The 20,705-nt window shown below is 28.0% G+C and overlaps 3 protein-coding genes and 1 long non-coding RNA gene across 6 annotated transcripts; 2 read left to right on the top strand and 2 right to left on the bottom strand.

Moving 5' to 3' along the window:
- Positions 1-56: 56 nt before the first annotated feature.
- LOC141538334 (uncharacterized) lies at positions 57-5,078 on the bottom strand. The gene is made up of 3 exons (XR_012481036.1): positions 4,798-5,078; positions 4,652-4,704; positions 57-1,710 (listed from the first exon to the last, which is right to left on the bottom strand). It is a non-coding gene; the product is annotated as an uncharacterized LOC141538334 (long non-coding RNA).
- Positions 5,079-5,199: 121 nt separating this feature from the next.
- On the top strand, positions 5,200-6,958 carry Cpr28 (cuticular protein 28). The gene is made up of 2 exons (XM_074259722.1): positions 5,200-5,346; positions 6,521-6,958. The coding sequence occupies exons 1-2, from the start codon at positions 5,338-5,340 to the stop codon at positions 6,827-6,829; spliced, it is 318 nt and encodes a 105-aa protein (XP_074115823.1). The 5' UTR covers positions 5,200-5,337; the 3' UTR covers positions 6,830-6,958.
- A 118-nt stretch (positions 6,959-7,076) lies between these two features.
- Positions 7,077-14,456, bottom strand: LOC141538326 (anillin-like). Of its 3 annotated transcripts, XM_074259710.1 has the most exons (11): positions 14,392-14,432; positions 13,986-14,073; positions 13,433-13,658; positions 13,170-13,351; positions 12,644-12,885; positions 12,390-12,556; positions 12,027-12,298; positions 9,825-11,044; positions 8,406-8,944; positions 7,896-8,040; positions 7,077-7,427 (listed from the first exon to the last, which is right to left on the bottom strand). In XM_074259710.1, exons 2-11 carry the CDS (start codon positions 14,001-14,003, stop codon positions 7,319-7,321), a joined length of 3,120 nt encoding a protein of 1,039 aa, XP_074115811.1. In that variant the 5' UTR covers positions 14,004-14,073; positions 14,392-14,432; the 3' UTR covers positions 7,077-7,318. The 3 variants fall into 3 exon arrangements, with proteins under 3 accessions (XP_074115811.1, XP_074115810.1, XP_074115812.1); XM_074259709.1 differs by having other exon boundaries at positions 12,390-12,885; positions 14,392-14,433; XM_074259711.1 differs by lacking the exon at positions 13,433-13,658 and having other exon boundaries at positions 12,390-12,885; positions 13,170-13,388; positions 14,392-14,456.
- A 1,497-nt stretch (positions 14,457-15,953) lies between these two features.
- Ubqn (ubiquilin) lies at positions 15,954-20,705 on the top strand. Its single transcript, XM_074259712.1, has 6 exons — positions 15,954-16,149; positions 16,232-16,400; positions 16,603-16,798; positions 16,870-17,161; positions 17,439-18,205; positions 19,421-20,705. The coding sequence occupies exons 2-6, from the start codon at positions 16,299-16,301 to the stop codon at positions 19,822-19,824; spliced, it is 1,761 nt and encodes a 586-aa protein (XP_074115813.1). The 5' UTR covers positions 15,954-16,149; positions 16,232-16,298; the 3' UTR covers positions 19,825-20,705.

Here is a 20,705-nt window from a genome sequence, read left to right as displayed (position 1 = left end):
TAATCATGATTATGATTATGATTATAAAAAAAAAAGGTGAAGATGATTAATAGGCGCTTTACGAAAGTATTCAAAGTCATCTATAAAATGTTAACTGCAATTTAAATAAAAAATATCTATTGAATAAATAATTATAAAAATTAATAATTACTTATACTTGAATAATAAGGTAATTAAATGATAAAAAAAAAAAAAAAAATTAGATGTTGAAAAGTTTTTTGCATTGTAAATATCACCGAGGTGATGAGTTATTATTGCATTACAAGTGTAAATAAATAGAAATAATTGTAAATAATTAATTATAGAAAAATTAAATATTTTTTAAATTATAAATTATGTAAATTCTACATAATTTATTTAAAAAATTTTTAAATTAAAAATTTATGTGAAAAATAAAATTTTTAGATGTTTAGTAATTTTCAGTCACTCAAAAATTTATTTTTGTTTTCAATTGTTGATAATTATAAATTAAATATTATTGTTGAAATAATTTTTACGAGTAATGACTACAGAAAATTTAATTAATCAATAATAATTGATAGTTGATTGTGATTAAATACATTATAATTATGCAGTAAGTACTTTGGCTTTTTGTGTTAATTTTTTAATTAACAGTTGTTACAATTAAACTTAGTTATTTTTAGAAAATTTGTTAAGTCTCTCGTGGCAATTTTTTTTTTTTTTTTTTTTTTGAGTTTCTTGTATAGAGAAATTTATTTTTGAGAGTAAAAAAATTTTTTTCGTCATTCTATTATTTTTTAAGTTATAAATTATGTAGATTCTAAAAATTTTAAGGCAAAATTTTATTTATAAAAATCGGTCAAGATTTTTAAACTTTCTTCAGATGCCGGATAAATATTTATTAATTAAAATACAGTAGTAATAATTTTAATCTGACTTTTATTTATATCTTGTGCTTTATTTCTATTCTTCAGTATGTCAACTTGATAAAAAAAAATTCCAAGTTCGTTGATATTAATATTCAAAAGCCGCGAGAGAAAATTTTTAGTCTACTTTAAAAGTTTAAAAAATCTTAAGCGAGCCTAAAAAATTTTTTATCGAGTTTTTTAAAAATAAGCTCTTAAAACATAAAAAAAAAATTATTTTCAAACCAAAATTCAAAGTCTGATACTTTTATTAATAATAAATAACGTAATGATAAATGATGTAATAATAATGTAATGTCCTATATAATATACTGGTTTTTGATAATTTATGGTAATTAATGTCTTGGTAATAGCAAAGCATCAACCGGCAGATGTTACTCTAGGTCTTAAATGCCAGTAATAGCAAGAGTATGCCTACTAGCCGTGATAGATTGTAGATTATAAAAAATTTATAAATATTGATGGAAAAAAATTGAGTAAATTGTGGAATAAAAAAGGTAACCTTAGGTTGAGGTGATTTTAACTATTGAGGTATAAAGGTAACTTTGTGGGATATTCAGAATAATCTGGAGAATATTACGTAACTACCTTATGTGGTTAAATGTCACCAGTAAGGCTTCGGTGAACATGCACTGTCTCATCATCGGTTAATACAAATAGAAGTGCTACAGGATCCTGATCCAATGCCCTTTTGGCAAATACTTCAGCCCAACAAGCGACAGCTTCATTCTGGAGGAATTTTATTTGCTCAACGACGTCTTAGGAATTTATATCCTTTTTTTTTTTTATCAAATTCAGCTAATTTTTATTTGTTAAAAAAATCCTGAAAATTATTAAATTATTATTAATTTATAATTTGTAGTCATTAAAAAAATTAAATAGAAAAATAAATTATATAAAAAAATAAATTATAAAGAAAAAAATTGCATTTTTTATTTTTTAAAATCTCTACGTCAATTTTTTTTTAAATAATTTATTTGTCGTAAAGTTCTTAAAATTTTGAATTATAAAAATAATTTTTTTTTCTGAAAATTTTAAAAGAAACTAAAGTCAAAAATCGTGAAGATTTTTAAAGCTTGAAAAAGTTTTGTTTAACATAAAAAAGCAGAATTTATTAACATACATTTTTTCAGAAATATAATTACAATGCCTGAAAAAAAATAATTAACAGTATTGTTATGTTTTTTCAGAAAAATCAGTAATTAAATTTTTTGTGTTGATGTATTAACAGATTTAAAATTTTACTATTTTTTATTATTTCATCTGACTATTATTTTTATAACTTATCAAAGATTAATATATATTATTATATTAAAATTGTTAACTTTTTTGAATTTTTAATAATTATAGAAAAATACTTATTTTCATAAAATAATCATTGTTATTTTTTTTTTAAATAAATAAAATTAATAACTATAATATTACACCTAACGTAGATTAAACTTTTCAAATTTTTCAGCGCATACATACGCGTCTCATACTTTTTTCTTGGCTCACAAAACTTGCGTTGTTGCCATAGCTTTATTAACGTATCCCTTCCTCAGCTACTCTGGTCTAGGTAAATTTTTCATTACTTATTAATAAATATCTGTGAAACTGTGTGGTAATTATCAATGAAATTATTTTTAAAAAATTGTTTAGTTGTTAGTTAACGTTACTCTAGTTTTTTAAAAAGATCCTAAGGAAAGTTTCTGAGATATAAAAATGTTTGTAGGTAAACTTTTGGATATCCCGTATACCGTAATGTATAAGAGCGTTCAAAACTCAAACTTTGAAATTAAATATCTCTGAAACTAGATGGTCAAAAATTTTCAAATTGCGCTAATTGATGCAGAATTATATGAACAATTAATCTGCCAAAATTAAAAAAAAATCCTAAGAAAACTTCTGTGGTGAGGGTACTACCTTAAATAATAATTTATCTAGCGCTGTTTAAAAAAAAAAAAAAAAAAAAAAAAAAAAAAATGGAATTTTTTTTTTTTTTAAATATTATAAAATTAAAATTACAAAAAGTAACTTTGTAAAGCTTACTTATTTCTTAATGTTGAAAATATACAAAAATTTACCCAATAAAATTGATTTAGAAATAAAAAAATTAAATATATTCAAAAATAATCATGAATAATATTTAATAATAATTTGTACTATAATATTTAATTGAGACGATTAATTGCCTGAAATGAATCACAGTAACTCTGAAGATAAATTAGCATAAAAAAAAACGAACAAAATTAATAATTTCAACAAGAGAATTAAATCTAAGGCCCAAAATAAAACATAAAGGCAATAAATAAAAAAGAAAGGCTTTCGTAACTGTGGTGTTAATCGAAGCCATTAAAAAAGCTAACGGAAGCGATGTAACAATTTGTAAAACAATATCCAAAACTTCCGTATCGAATGCGATGTTGCGTTAACCCTTGCGTAACTTGAGCACCACAGGGCAGACTACTCCTATCTATAAACTATAAACTATAAACCGCGAAGAGGTGAAAGAAGAAGAAGAAGAGGCGGCCAGTCGGTCGCATCTCCAAATGGCAAGGTCATCATTTAAATTTATTGCGTCATTCAAACTTTCCTCACAGTAAATACAAGTAAGCTGTGTCCTTTTTATAGTACCAGCATCTCTCTATCGCTCTATCAGACTGAACTCAACTTTACTAATGCTATTAATACTACTATTTAATCGTTTGATGGTAGTAGTTGTTGTGATTGGTTCTATTGCTTGTGTTATATTCGATGAGGTAAGGTAAAAGAGTCAAAGTAAAAGCAGTTGAAATGTCACCATGCGCAAGGATGTACATTCTTCTTCTATTTTACTTTTTTTCTATTTTAATCATTTTTCCTATTTTTATATATATATATATATATATATATATTATTTCTTTTATATTAGCTTACTATTTCTTCTATTTAATTTTATTATTTCTTCTAATTTACTTTTTTTTCTTTTTTACTTTTTTATTTCTTCTATTAAATTTTACTATTTATTTTTAATTTAACTATTTTTTATTGAGCTATTTCTTTTATTTTACTTTATCATTTCTTCTATTTAAATTTATTATTTCTTCTTCTTTTTAATTTTAACATTTCTTCTAATTAATTTTATTATTTATTATATTTTACTACTTCATTCTTCTTTCTAACTTTACTATTTCTTCTATTAAATTTTACTATTCATTTTTAATGTAACTATTGATTTTATTGAGCTATTTCTTCTATTAAATTTTACTGTTTATTTTATTGATCTACTTCTTCTATTTTACTATTTTTTCAATTGAGTATTTTTTGCATTTTTCTTCTATTTCTTCCAATTAATTTAACTATTTATCATGTTATACTCCTTCTTCAATTTTTTAACAATTTCTAATTTTTTTTTTCAAAAAAAAAAAAAAAAAATAACCATTTAAAAAAAAATTTTTTTATAGATATTTTTTTTTAATAAAAATTTTGTGCATTTAATTTAAACAATTTTCAAAAATTTAATCTTGACAAATTAATTATAAAAAAATATGTAAAAAAAAATCAAAATTTGATCCAATTACTTTTTCTCTTTATCATTTTTTTTTGTTAAACATTTTTTCTTTTTATTTTTAAATATTTTTTCTTTTTAAATATTTCTTCTTATTTTTAAAAATTTCTTCTTTTTATTTTTAAAATTTTCTTCTTTTTATTTAAAAAATATTCCATGAAATTTTTCTTATTGAATAATTTCTTCAATCCATTTTAGAAAATGTCATAAAATATTTCTTATAAAATAATTCCACCTTTTATTTCTTCCCAACAGAAACCTTGTCGACAATTTGCAGGATTCTTCAATCTAAATAAACCACCAAATAGATAACCATTATTACTATTACATATTACATATAATATATTACATTACATTACAGATTTAAAGAAGCATCGTTACCTTGTTAACGATTTCGTCATGAAAAACGTCATCATCAGTAGGAAGATAACTATGAGAAGATGAGTCGAAATGAGTTGTTGGATGTCTCTAGTTGCTTTTACTTTCTAAGCTAGATACTTATTTTAAATATTTTTTTATCACCAGGTCAAAGGTCGAGTAAATGTTGCGCGTCATTAAATTTTTTAACGTCCATAAATTTATGAATTTTCGTTACCTAATTTTAATAATTTATCATTGTGGTAATTGTCAATAATGTCATTAGTGACATGATGAATTAACGGATTCCGTTTACGCCTCGAGTAAATTACCGGGTGGCATCCTCTATTCTGATAGGAAAGGAGGATGCACCTGGATGCAATCCTTTTTATTTTCCACCTAAAGTAGTGGGAGATTATTTTTTTCCCTCAGTATATAAAGGTACGGTGTTAGAAGGAATTCTGTGTGTATCTAACGTTCCTCAACTTCAAGACACTTCGAAGAATCGTTTTTGTTAATTTATATTTTTTTTTTATCTTAACGCGTGTTATATCTAATATTAAAATGCGAACGGTGGGTTTTTTGCTTATTTAAAATTCATTTTATATATATATATATATATATATCAACTTGTCTGATAGTGAAAGTGATGACTAGATTTTTTGTGGTTCTACTTTAAAAAAAAAAAAAAATTTTTTTTTGTGTTACTTTTTATTAGAAATTTTTTTTTTAAGAGTGAATATTTTAAATTTTAATTAATATTGAAAATTAAAAAAATTAAGGAGTAATTTAGTTTAAAATTTATTATGTAGATATTTATTAAAACTTCAATTAAAAAAAAAAAAAATTTTTTTTAATTTTTAAAATTAATTAAAAATTCGCAAAAATTAAAAAAAAAATTTCAAGACTTTGGAATTATAAATTATATTAAAATTTACAATTATTTTAATTATTAAAAAATTCTTTAATTAATTTTTAGGAAGTATTTTATTTTTTAGAAATACTCTAAGGTGACTTAAGAATTAAAAAAAATTTTTTTTTTTATTAAAAAAAAAAATGAGCGGATTGGTTTGAAATTTTTGGAGGCTGTAGATATATATTAATACCGTAATTTAAAAAAAATTTTTTTTAGTAAAATAATTCTAACGCTTCAGAATTATTAATTATACTAAAGCTGAAAATTTTTAAAAATATTTAAAAATACAATTTAGTAAAAATTTTAAATAAATAAAATAATATTAGCAACCTTCTAGTCTCTATGTGACTGCCGTGACTTGTGAACTATAAATAAATAAAATTTTGATTTATTAAATAATGCTTTTAGTTAAATTGCACTGTATTTTCTTAAATATTGATTTTTTTAAAGATATAAGCTCATAAAAATTTTTAAAAATAATCTGAAAAGAAAATATAAAAAAAAACACAGTTTGACAAAAATAAAAAAATATGTAAAAAAACTTAATTAGATAAAAATTAAAAAAATAATAATAATCTGAAAAAAATAATAAAAAAAATATAAAAACACACAATTTGTTAAATATTAAAAAAAAAAAAAAAAAAAAATAGTATGATAAAAATAAAAAAATATATAAAAATACAATTTGTTAAATATTAAAAAGAAAAAAAAAAAAAATTTGAAAAAAATGGGAAAAAAAAAAAAAAAAAAAAAAAAAACTTTAAAAAAACTTTATAAAAATAAAAAAACAATTTAAAAAAATTACTAAAACATTTTTTTATAAAATTTTAGATAGTAATCCTGTTAGTCCTGGCATCAGTTGCATCTCTTGGCCTAACAGCACCCGCACCCCAGCAAGAAATAACAATAATCCGCCAGGAAGAAAACAACAGTATCGGAGTAGGAGGTTACCATTTCTCCTACGAGCAGAGTGACGGCCAAAAACGTGACGAAACAGCGGAGCTGGAGAATGAAGGCACCGACGACGAAGCGATGAAAATCGTGGGTAGCTACAGTTTCGTCGCGCCCGACGGTAAAACCTACAGGGTAGATTACACCGCGGACCGCGACGGCTACCACCCTGTCATCACCCTCGCGTAAAGACCCCACCAACCAACCAACCAACCACCAGACATTTAATAAAAACAAAGTAAAATAAAACTAACATATTAAATGTCTATCTGTGCATAATGTATAAAAATAAATGATTTATATCTCCTGCATTTAAAATTCATTTTAATACAAAATATCATTTCCACTCTACAAATTTTTATAAAAAAAAAAAAAAAAACACTGTTGGTTAGTCGAGTACTTGTTGCTAATTGCTATATTAGTTAAACTCTTAATCGTCATGGTAAACAATACCGATTAATTAATTAATCACTTAGTTAATTATATATATATACACATATTTTTTAATTGCATCTGAGATTACGCAATAAACCAATTGCTTAACCAGAAAAAAATTTTTCACGATATTTTAACACACTACGATTATATAATTGACTATATATTAATACTATATGTTTGATAATAATAAATGTTATTATTATTTTATTAAAAAAATTAATAGTTACGCGTAATCGTCGCTTAATGTGCTGCAGGCATTCCTCCCCATGCTCGGATCAAATTTAACGTCTGATTGAGCTTTGAACACCATTGCAGTCGCTCTTCTTTCGTGTCAGCCGACAATAAATGCCTACAATATAATTGTACGTTATTATTATTTAATAATAGTAATTATTGAAGAGAAAGATATTTTAATTATTTGATATTTAAGTTTTTTGAAGATGATTAAAGGAGATATGAATTTTAAGGAGTTGAAAATTTACAAATAATTTATTTATTTTCAATTAATTTAAACCGGTCAATATTTAGAGCCTTTACCCTATTATAATTATAATTTTCAAGATTAGCAAAAAATTAAAATCCTTTAAAATCAGTAAAAAATTTTTTTTTTAAATAAAATTAAAGAATTTATTAAAATTGAATTTTTTATAAAACTTTGGATTTAATTAATAATTTAAATATTTTAATATAATTTTGAAACATTTTTTAATTTCAACTTTTCAACTTGAAACTCCTAAATTTTTCATGAAGAATAAATTTTTTTAAACAATTCTTGTTCTCAAAAATTTCCATAAAAAAAAAAATAAATTAAAAATACCTTATTGTAGTATTCTGTCCATTTTTAACCATAACAAGACTATCCTGATCATTAGGCTGAGCTCGTCTCATAGTTTCAAGCAAGAATGTGTTAGGCCTTGCGCAGATATCTCTTGCGACCAAGCTAACATTAGTAGTAATAACTTCTGCAATAAAAAAAAAAAAAAAAAAAAAAAAAAAAAAAAAAAAAAAAAAACAAGATAAATAAATAACCAATTAATGTCATAATAAAATTTCAAGGCTTTAGAATTATAAATTGTATTGTAATTTACAATTATTATAATTATTAATAATTCTTTAATTGATTTTTGAGGGGCATTTTATTTATTAGAAATATTTTGTTGAGGTGAATCGTGTTTAAAAAATTTTTTTTTAAATAAAAAAAAAATTTGATAAAAATTAAAAAAAAGACAATCTGAAAAAAAATTAGAAAAAAATAAAAAAAAAAAAACTTTGATAAAAATAAAAATAAAAAAAACAATTTTATAAAAATTAAAAAAAAAAAACAAACCTTGTAACTCAAGAGTTCCCACAGGTGTCTTTTTCTTTTCATCCTCTGGATAAGTCCAGTACGACAAAGTATCTCCTTTAAGCAAACACCAGCGCCTGCGCCAGGAGCCACATCCTCCAACATCTTCAAACATGGTCAAAAACCCACGATGCTCTATCGAGATAGACAGCTGACAAGACACGTGCATCTGCAGATGTCCTTCTAGTGACGAATTGCGAGGTACCTTATTGAGCGTAAACTGCTGACGATTGACCTCCTTCAAACTAAAGACCACATAACCAGTCAATCTAAAAGCAGGCGAGCGTACCGCTCCAGGACCTCCTGGAGAAGGTTGCGAGGGCTTAATCAGCCGGCTCTCTTGCTTGTGTTTCTTCGGCGTCTTGCCTTTTTTAGCCGAGCTGGTGCTGGTGTGACTGCTGTTGTGAATATGGTACTTGACCTCATGAGGAAGAATTTCCGCGCGAGTCTCCAGAGAGTAAACCTCAACCGTGACCTTGAAATCCGAGTAAAGATTCTCGAGCTTGATCGTGGATGGAAACCTAATTACATTTATTTTTATTTTTTTATAATATAATTTATAATTATAAAAGAATTTATTTATATTTAATAAGCTTTATTAACACTTTCTAAGCCTAAAAATAAAAAAATAAATTTCCAAAACCAAAAGGGCGGATGTTTTAACTTACACGCCCTTTTAGCTTTAGGAAATTAAAAATTTAGTGACCTAAAGCCAAAAGGGCGCATAATTTTTTTTGCCGATTGCTTTGAATCGTGGGTTATATGTTACTAATTTTGCTGCATAATTGAAAATATATATATATATATATATATATATATATATATATATATATATATATATATATATATATATATTGATTATTAAATTGCAAATAAGGTAAAAGAGCCAGTTATTGACACTCGCCTAGTTGTTTGACACTTGCAATTTTATTCTAATTAAAAAAATTAAATCTTTTAAAAAGACCAATTTTCTTAAAATTTATAATTCAAAATTTATATTTATTAATTTATTACAGTTGATTTGTTTTTTTTAATTAAAATAAAATTGCAAGTGTCAATAACTGAGTCTTTTACCTTCGGGTATTTTTAAAGGTTATAATAAAGGTTATATATTATTACAATTTTAATACAAATTCTGTTTATAATTTTAATTGAAAAAGAAAAAAAAACAGTTGCGATATCTAACATGGTTGCTGAGTCAGATGCGTCAAACTCAACAATATTAAATCATCTGGATTTATTTTTTTGAGTTAAATTTTATATTTCAGAGCAACAATTGAAAGTTTTTTTATACGCCCTTTTGGCATAAAACCCTATCTAGCTGCTGTAATACGCCCTTTTGGCATTTGAGTCGCGATATTTTTATAAATTATAATAATTATAAATAAATAACACATATACCTAACACAAGAGTCATTAGAGCTGACCTGGACCACCGGAGTCGCAATCACCGTGTCCAGGTGTCTTATCAAGCACAAAAAGTGCAGACACATGTCATCACTGCTGCTAAAGTGGAAATCCCGCTTAAGCGGTAATGTCAGCGCAGAAATAGTCAGCGAGCCGCTTTCTTGCCTGGGAGAGGACCCAGGAAGCGTTGGACGAAGAGTTCCCTCAACGCGCATTCTCTGGAGCTCGTTAAGAGCCGCGTGTCGCCGGTGAGTAGCGACGAGGAGCAGCCTCTCGCCTTCAACCTGCTCCCTGGAGCCACTGAACTCAATCGTCGCGGTGCATAAATTCAAAGCTTGGCTGGCTTGGCCGATTATTGTCTGCTGCTTGCAGACTTCGTCCATCAGCTGCTTGATCTTCTCCTGGACTAAAACACTCTCGCGTTTTTCTTCCTCGGTAGGCTCCTCGCAATCAGTGGACTCCACGGAGCGCGTGATCTGCCGGACTGGAGTCTTTGGAGTCTGGGACTGCTGGCGACGGTAGAAACTCACGCTGTGCATCAGAGGGACCTGGGAGTCGCCCTCCAGGACGTAGGTTTCCTTTTTTCGCGGAGAACGAGTCGGAGTCACCTTCAGGGGAGATTTGTAAACATTTTGGGAGTATTTGAAGCTTGTTGAAGCCATCGAAGGGCTGGAGCCTGCTCGGTTCTGCTTTGGAGGAGTAGGTCCGTGGTTTTGCGCCTCTTGTAGAGCTAGACACTCGTCTAGGTACTCGTCCATCTCGTCTAGCACGGAAATATCCGAAGTTGAACTCTCGTCTGACTCCATTTGACGCTTGTTGCTCTGCGGCTGATTCTTGTGCGATTTTACCACGCGCATTATGCTATTCTCGAAGCTAGTGTTGCTCTCGTCGCAGGTTGCGGAAACTTCTTGCTCCAGGCCGTAATACTCGTCCAAGTCCGTCTCTGTTTCGGTAGCTTCGTCAAGGGTAGCTGTCTCTGCTTCTGTAGTGCCGAGGGTGTACTCGGAATCTGTTTCAGTTTCAGTTCCTGAAGATTCTATTAAGGTTAAATCGGGGTAAATATTGCCAGGTTTTGGCGGAGACACTTTTATACGCTTGACGTTGGACAGAATTGTACGAGCCACATGCAGAGCTGGGGTCTTTGGGGCTACTTGCCGCTTTGTTGAACGCGATTCTGGAGTTGGAAGTGGTGGCGGTGGAGGCGGTCCTTGTTCCTGAAAGAAATTTTTTTTTTTAGTTAATAATATATTCAAAATTATTATTTTTAATTAATTAATTGATTTCCTAGCAACCTTGTAAATTTCTTAACAAATAAATTGTGACAAAAAAAATTGACATCTAGAAATTTGAAAAATAAAAAATGCAATTTTTTTAAATTAATTTCTTTGTTAAATAAAATTAAAAAATTAAGTAGTGACTGCTGAGTTTAATGTCATAGTAAAAAAATATTTTTTTAAAATTGCACTTGAAAATTTTTTAATTTTCTAAATGTCAAATTTTTTTTTTTCAATAAAAAAAAATTCTAAAAATTTTCAATGGGTAATTTAATTTTTGTAAGCCAAAGGATGTATGTTTATAATTATATAACTGTTGAATTTAAAAAAATTTTTTCAAAAGTATCAGACTTTGAATTTTGGTTTGAAAATAATTTTTTTTTTTTAATAAAAAAATTTTTTTTCCTAAAAATTTAATACAAGTGTTAGGATGGCGCAAAATATCGAATGTTTTTTTTTTCGAGTCTTGGATGAAAATATTTTTTTTTTATGTTCTAAGAGCTTTTTTTTTAAAAATTCGATAAAAAATTTTTTAGGCTCGCTTAAGATTTTTTAAACTTTTAAAGTAGACTAAAAATTTTCTCTCGCGACTTTTGAATATTAATATCAACGAACTTGGAATTTTTTTTTATCAAGTTGACATACTGAAGAATAGAAATAAAGCACAAGATATAAATAAAAACCAGATTAAAATTATTACTATTGTATTTTAATTAATAAATATTTATCCGGCATCTGAAAAAAGTTTAAAAATCTTGACCGATTTTTATAAATAAAATTTTGCCCTAAAATTTTTAGAATCTCCATAATTTATAATTTAAAAAATAACAGAATGACAAAAAAAATTCACTTCTCTAAAAAAAAAAAAAAATAGCCTATTTTATAACAAATTAAAAATAAATAATTATTAATGAATAATTACAGTAGCTGGCGTAGGTTTAACCGGACAAACTGGTGAATTTTTCGGGGATCCATTATTTTCACTATTATTCCTGGGTCTTATACAAGACTCTGCAGCAGCTTGAGCTGACTCTTTATTTTTATTGAAGCGAGATCTTAACATCTCTAATTCTTTTTTTCTTTCAGTTTGCGTGTCACGCAAAATATCATTCTCTAGTTCTTGTTTGGGTAACCCTTGTTCAAACAGCGCCCGCTTATTCTGAGTACTTTTATTACTTTCAACTCTCCTGTAATCTAAAAAAAAAAAAAAAAAAAAAAAAAAAAAAAAATTGAAACCAAGCAGCCACTAACAAACTAAATAAATTAAAAAAAAAAAATTAATTACCATTATTGGTTTGATTATGAGCTTTAGAACTCTCCAGCAACTTCTTGGTCGGGACTGGCAGCGTCAACGGAGCCTTTGGAATCAGCGCTTCCCCCTTGTTTTTCTCGAACAACGCCATCCTCTCTGACAGCGACATCTCCGCGGGATCCTTGACCTTACCAGCTAAACTTTTGGATTCAAACAACGAGGCTTTACTCAAAACCGAACCTGGTGACTGTATTTTACTTTTGGGAGAACCACTGTAACCACCAAACCTGCTTGGCGTTCGATTTCCACTTGTTACTTCCTTCCCATTTCTCTCCGGAGTCCTCGATACTGCTGTCATCTTCTCTGGAGTCTTCGAAGTTCCGGGTCTCTCTGGAGTCTTTGAAGTTGACGGAATCGCTTTGTCTGGAGTCTTCCTCTCGAACTTCTTTTTCTCTGCTTCGGGAACTTTTGTAGGCGACGTTTTGTACCCGAATCTTGTATTTACTTTACGCACTGGCTCTTTTGGAGCCTGAAAAAAAAAATCAAATCTCATTTCCGGTTATTTATCACAAGATAATTTATTTTTTTTAAATGATTCATTTTTATCAGCAAAAATAATTTTTTTTTATTTTAAAGAAAATAATTTTTTTTTTTTACTTTAAAAAAAAAATAATTTTTTTTTTACTTTAAAAAAAAAATAATTTTTTTTTGATATTTTCAACAAAAAAGGCGTGCCAAAAAAAATTTACACCTTTAAAAACTAATAATAAAATGATACATCTTAAAGAATAAATAAATTAAATAAAAAATTACCACAGTCGGATGCGACAAATCATCTTCCCAATTATTGATAGTGGAAGCTAGCGCGGCCAATCGGTCCAGCCGAGCACCACCGATTCCACCCTTCTTAGTACTTGGCTCATCACTGACTTCCTCAGCGCTGAACTTCTCTTCAGTTCGGTGTATCGGGGAGCTCAGAAGCTCTCTATTGTCATCTATAACGCCCACCGTCATCAGTATACGAAGCAACATCTAATTAATAAACAAACCAGTAAAAGAAATTGCCTCATAAATACCAGAATACAATTTTCCGAGTCTATCGAGCTTGGATTTGACATTAGATGCCAATGCCGATGAATTTTCTTTGTTATCTTTAACTATCTGCTTGGATGGTGTCTTAGCAGGGATAGTTATGTTTATGGTAGCCTCTTTCAAAGGACTACGTCGTTTTATTTCATGTCCTGCGTTAGATAACTGGGTATCTAATTTTTCTCTTCTTGCCTTCGCACGTTCTAGCATTCGCTATAATTTTAATTTTTTTTTTTTTAGATTATTCTTTTGAAAATTTAGATTAGCTGACTTGAGAAAAAATTTTTTTTTTTAATAAAAATTTTTTTATTTTTTTTAAATAAAAAATTTTTTTTTTTTTTTAATCTCTACACAAAATTTTTTTTATTCTCTTCATAATATAGACAAAAAAATTATTAAAAAAAAATTTTTTTTAATTATTTAATAAATTTAATTTTATTTAAAAAAAAAAAACAACAAATAAAAAAACAGTCAAAAGTCGGCTATTTTTGTTCTAAAATTAATGAAATTAATACACAAAAAAATTATTAGACCACATACCTGTGTAAATGGATCCATTTTAGTTTAATTTAAATACGCAAACTATTTGCTGCGTAATCCACAAGTATTAGGCCTTAAGTACTTTTACCTGAACAAAAATAAAAACTAAGTAAGTGAAAGTTAATACTTATCAAATAAACCGATCAACAAACAGAGAAAATAATGCACTAAGTCATCAGACGCTTTGTAACTGCCATTGATAAAAAATGTGTCATCGACGACCGTTAAAAATTTGAATGCGTCCGTAAATATTTGACGTTTGTCAAGCAATTAATTTATTATACTGCAAAATTATTATTTTTTAGAAACAGTAATTTTGGTTTGATTAATTTAATCAACTGACCTATAATTAAAGTATTAAATTAGGGTGTTTATTCATGTAAATAGACTATTGTTTATACGTTACCTTTTTTTAAATGCGAAGCGTCCTTTTCTCTTAGTAAAAGTCTACTGTGACTGGTGCTCGTGAATGGGGGTGGTATCAAAAGGGAGAGCAGCTGTCACTTTGCGCGCTCTGCAGGAAAAAATTTTAAACTTTCATTTTTAAATTTTTTAACAGTTTTTTATTTTTTTTTAATGAATAAATAATTGTTAAAAACATTGTGACACTGTTAACAGACTTTATTAATTTTTTTATAATTTTAGAGCGATTAAATTGTTTTAAAAAAAATTCTACAGTGAAAATTAAAAAAAATTTGAATTGTTAAAAAAAAATTCTTAGTAATAAATTTCACTGTCATAAAAATTGACAGCTGTCAGAAAAATTTAGATAAAAAATTTGTCAAAATTGTAAGTAAAAATTTTTTTTTAATTTTCTACTAATTTATTAAGAAAAAATTATATTTAGAAAATTTCACTTACTTTTGACAGTTAAACTTGGAAAATTAAAAAACGTCATTTTTCTCAAAAAAAAATTCATAGCACTGAAGTTAACTGACATTAGAAATTTTTTACAATGAAATTTTTATAAAAAAATTAAAAAAAATTTTTTTTTTTATTTTTAAAAATTTTTACATGACAATTTTTTTTAGCTATAATTTATTTGTTAAATAATTCTAAAAATTATAAAAAATCTACTAAATCAATTTTCATAAAAAATTTTACGTGTAAAAATTAAAAAAAAAAAATTCGTATTTTTATTGTAATTAATTTATAATAAAAACAAAAAAATATTGACAGCTGATTTTAGTGTCATAAAAATCTGTCAAAATTATCAGTAAAGTTTTCAAGCAATAAACGAAAAATTTTTCATTTACTTTTGATAGTTGAACCCAAAAAATAAAAAACCAACGAAATTAAAGTTAGCTGTCACTCTTCTAATTTTTTTATTTTTTTTTAATAAATAATTTTGCTCCAAAAAATTATATCTGAAAAAATTCAATTTTTTACTTTTTTAATTTTCTAAATGTCAATTTTTTAGTCTCATTTTTTTTTTTTCATAATTTCTGTTAAAAAAAATTTTTTAAATTAATTATTATTTGCTGAATTGAATGACATTAAATTTAGCTGTCATTTGACAGTTTTTTAATCTTCTTATGAAAAAAATTTGTTCTAAAAAATAATAAAAAAAAAATTGCATTTTTAATTTATTAAAATTTCTACCAGTCAATTTTTTTGCTACAATTTATTTGTTAAAAAAAATTAAAACAATTGTGAAGTGACAGGCTAAATTTAATGTCATAAATTAATTCTTAATTTTCTTTATAGTAATTAATTTATAAAAAAATTGACAGCAGTCAGCTGATCAGTGTCGTAAAAATCACTCAAAATTGTAAGTAAAATTTTCTTTTAATTAATTAAAAACAATTACTTACTTTTGACAGTTGAACTTAAAAAAATAAATAAAATAAAAGACTCGGTCTTTTATAACCTCCAATTTCGCCCACTAGATGTCGCCGCGTGTATATTTCAAAATCTCTGCCATTTTGAAGTCCCCCCTAGCCATCTTATCAAAAGTCTTTTATGACCAGTGAGAAGTAGGGAGCATGCAGGAGCTAAATACGCTTCAATTACTCCAACCGGACACCGGAATTTTAAAAAGTACCTAAAAAAAAATTAAAACAACATTTAATTGTTAGCCATAACATTAATCAGCGCGTTTCGATGCCTCGGTGGTAACCCCCGAGCACGACACCCACCGACAGAAATTATTAGCAATATCTAGGTAAGTAATTCCATACAATGCAAAGTAATATATACATTTATTATACATGATGTACTTACCACAATATATATCCGTAAAATAGGCTATACTAGATCGCAGTAAAAAAGTACGAGTCATCACAGATACACAACACACACTAGCAGTCCAAGATGGCAGAAGGCCAGGAGACAGCCAAGAAAATAACGATTTTCGTAAAAACTCCTAAGGACAAACATTCCATCGAAATTGAGGAAAATGCGAGCATTAAAGACGTAAGTCATTTTTTTATTTTTCACTCTATTTACTTTTTGTTATCGATTACGTCAGCTCAGGAAATTTCATTAAATGTGACGTCCACAACACGTCACTCGTGTCATTTTTTTGGGTTAGGCTTCGAGTACATTCGCTGACAAATTAATTAAACAATTAAATAATTTTTTTAAATTAATTAAATAATCAAAAAAAAATTTTTAGTTCAAAAAAGTTGTCGCGGAAAAATTCAGCGCCGCGATCGAGCAACTCTGCTTGATATTCGCGGGGAAAATAATGAAAGACCATGAGACACTGGAGACACATCGGATCAAGGATGGATTGACAGTTCACTTGGTGATAAAAACACCCCGTCCTGCTGCCACGCAGCCAGAAACTGCGCCTCCGCCTCTAAGATCAGGTTTTTATTAAATTTATTTTCTTGACATTTTATATTTTTATTTTTATTTATGTTTTTGATTATTTTGACAGTTCCGGATATTGGAGGGAATCCCTTTGGGTTGGGCAATATCGGAGGACTGGCGGGCTTGGAAAATTTGGGACTTGGGTCCGCGAGCTTTGCCGATCTACAGCAACGCATGCAACGCGAGCTGCTGTTGAACCCAGAATCTATGCGGCAGGTTTTTGACAATCCTTTGGTACAGAGTTTGATGGAAAATCCTGAGAATGTCAGGACGTTGGTGTCGTCTAATCCTCAAATGCAAGAGTTGATGCAACGCAATCCGGAGATCAGTCATATGTTGAATAATCCGGAGTTATTGAGGTGATTTTTTTTTAAGCTCAATTTAAAGGTTTTTTTTTTTTTTTTTTTTTTTTTTTTTTTAAAGAAAAAATTAATTAATTTAATTTTGAGACTGTTCACAAATATTTATTAAAATTTAATAAATCGTATTAAATAAATAATTTATTAACAGTTAATAAAATTTATTAAATATAAAAAAATCTTTCTATCAATGTAATTGCTTGGTCAAAATTTAATCCCTTTATTTTTTTAAATTAAAGGATATTTTAATTAATAAATAATTAATTAAAAAATCTAGACAAACAATGGAACTAGCCCGGAACCCATCGATGCTCCAAGAACTAATGCGCTCCCACGACCGAGCTCTATCGAACCTCGAAAGCATTCCAGGCGGCCACAGCGCACTTCGACGCATGTACCGGGACATCCAGGAGCCGATGCTCGCGGCAGCAGCCAACGATCGCAACCCATTTGCTGCGCTGGTAGAGAACAGCACTGACAGTGTAAATAACCCTCAGCAGGGCCAGGAGAACCGGAACCCTCTGCCAAATCCCTGGAGTCTTCTAGAGCGCACAGAGGGAGAAACTATAGGAACTGGAACCGGAACTGGAACCGGAACCGGAACTGGAACCGGAACTGGCACCACCACCGGGTCTCTGGGTGGTCTGGGTCACGGCCTTCTAGACTCTCCAGGAATGCAGAGTCTGACGCAGCAGATGATGGAGAACCCGCAGCTCCTGAGAAACATGCTTGGCTCACCTTACACGCGTTCAATTCTCGAAGCCATGTCCGACGACCCCGCGATCGCCGACAACATCCTCTCCGCGAACCCTCTCTTTAGGTCCAACCCGCAAATGCAAGAGCAAATGCGCACCATGCTCCCGGCGTTCATCCAGCAGATGCAGAATCCGCAGATTCAAAGCGTGGTTACGAACCCTGATGCTCTTGCTGCGATAATGCAGATTCAGCAGGGTATGGAGCAGCTCAGGACTGTCGCTCCTGATTTTGTTGGGTCTATGGGAGGCCTGGGAACTTTTACTGCGCCACCTACTGGAACTACAACAGGTAATTTTTTATAAAAATAAATTATTAATTATGATTTGATTTTTTTTAGGGTAGTACCCTCGCCACAGAAGTTTTCTCAGGATTTTTTTTAAATTTTAGCAGATTAATGTGTCATATAATTCTGCATCGATTGGCGCAATTTGAAAATTTTTGACCATCTAGTTTCAGAGATATTTAATTTCAAAGTTTGAGTTTTGAACGCTCTTATACATTACGGTATACGGGATATCCAAAAGTTTACCTACAAACATTTTTATATCTCAGAAACTTTTCTAAGGATCTTTTTAAAAAACTAGAATAATATTAACTAACAACTAAACAATTTTTTAAAAATAATTTCATTGATAATTACCACACGGTTTCACAGATATTTATTAGTAAGTAATGAAAAATTTACCTAGACCAGAGTAGCCGAGGAAGGGATATGTTAATAAAGCTATGGCAACAACGCAAGTTTTGTGAGTCAAGAAAAAAGTATGAGACGCGTATGTATGCGCTGAAAAATTTGAAAAGTTTAATGTACGTTAGGTGTAATATTATAGTTATTAATTTTATTTATTTAAAAAAAAAATAACAATGATTATTTTATGAAAATAAGTATTTTTCTATAATTATTAAAAATTCAAAAAAGTTAACAATTTTAATATAATAATATATATTAATCTTTGATAAGTTATAAAAATAATAGTCAGATGAAATAATAAAAAATAGTAAAATTTTAAATCTGTTAATACATCAACACAAAAAATTTAATTACTGATTTTTCTGAAAAAACATAACAATACTGTTAATTATTTTTTTTCAGGCATTGTAATTATATTTCTGAAAAAATGTATATTAATAAATTTTGCTTTTTTATGTTAAACAAAAATTTTTCAAGCTTTAAAAATCTTTACGGTTTTTGACTTTAATTTCTTTTAAAATTTTCAGAAAAAAAAATTATTTTTATAAATCAAAATTTTAAGAACTTTACGACAAATAATTTATTTTTGAAAAAATTGACGTAGAAATTTTAAAAAATAAAAAATGTAATTTTTTTCTTTATAATTTATTTTTCTATTTAATATTTTTAGACCTGTCAATTTTTTAGATTTCTCTAATAAAATTATAAAAAAAATTTAATGAAAAATTTCAAGTACAAATTAAAAAAAAAAAAAATTTTTTGTGTTCTAAAATTTGTCAAAATAAAAATAAAATCTGATATTTATTTTGCAGGAACCACCACTGGATCTACAGCGGGTCAAACTGGAACAACTGGAACAGGAACGACTGCTCCAGAAAGTGGAACAGGAACCGGAACAACAACCGCGAGCACCCCAGGAACTCAGGATCCGTTCGCGAGCCCTCAGAACGCCTTTTCAAATCTTTTAGCGCACGTTGTTTCTTCGATGTCGCTCCACCAGCAGAACCAGGAGAACATTGACGGGCAAGGTGGCGTTGGTGTCGGAGGACAGAACCTCCCACCACCTGAGGAGCGCTACCGCACGCAACTAGAGCAACTTACGGCGATGGGATTCGTCAACAGAGAAGCCAATATCCAAGCTTTGATAGCGACTTTCGGGGACATTAATGCCGCCGTCGAGAGATTACTTGCCAATGGGCAAGTTTCGATGAGCTAATCGCCAATATTCCAATAATGATAACGATAATGATAATTAATGTTATTAATTATAATGAATATTCCTCACTTTGAATAATTATTCTTTTGATTTTTGTCTATGCGAGAGATTTAAAATTTTTAAATTACATCCGGTGAATTTTTAGTAATTCTAATAAAAAAATCTCTGGCAGTAAATAAAAATCAGTAACACTACTCTTGGCGTTTAAAATTTCCACATTGCATTTTATTTAACTGGTTGTTGATTACGGACAAAATATATTATTTATATAACGGATATATGTACAACTTTTTGTGTAAAAAAATTTTTTTACGGAGGACATTAAAATTAAGAATTAAATTTTTTTTTTATAAAAAAATTTTTTAAATTAAAAAATTTTTTTATAAAAATCTATTTATAAAAATTCTTAATAATTAAAATTGTCCTTCTTTAAAAAATTAATTTAATTTTTTTTACACGGGTATAAAATAGATATTAAAAGAGTGTGACTTATTGATAAATTATGAATTGAAATAAACGTTGGTGTCATACTTATTAATTAATAAATGAATAAATTAATTAATTTGTTGTTGTTAATTAGTTGGTTATTTTTTGTTTTTGAACGTCGCACTCGGGACATGTTTATTGACGATGGATGTTTTTTCTTATACAAATAAAAATATATATTGATAAACAAACAAGATATATAAATAAATTTATATAGATTTGTAGCGAGACCAAGAGTGCTTAGTTGTATGTTAGATTAATTACTGATTATTAATTATTAATTTGTAATTGTAATTGTAATTAATATAAATTACAGGTAATGTTTAAAGGATCGAGAAACACAGGTCTCATTGTCTAAAAACTTTGGAAATATTGTGAATAAATATATAAAAACA

This window comes from Cotesia typhae, unplaced genomic scaffold, assembly GCF_013202065.1.
Source record: "Cotesia typhae breed Kobodo isofemale line unplaced genomic scaffold, CoteBio_Ctyphae contig_20, whole genome shotgun sequence".
Lineage (NCBI taxonomy): Eukaryota > Metazoa > Arthropoda > Insecta > Hymenoptera > Braconidae > Cotesia > Cotesia typhae.
Note: the sequence above shows the minus strand (reverse complement) of the source record. Positions and strands in the feature narration are given on the sequence as shown.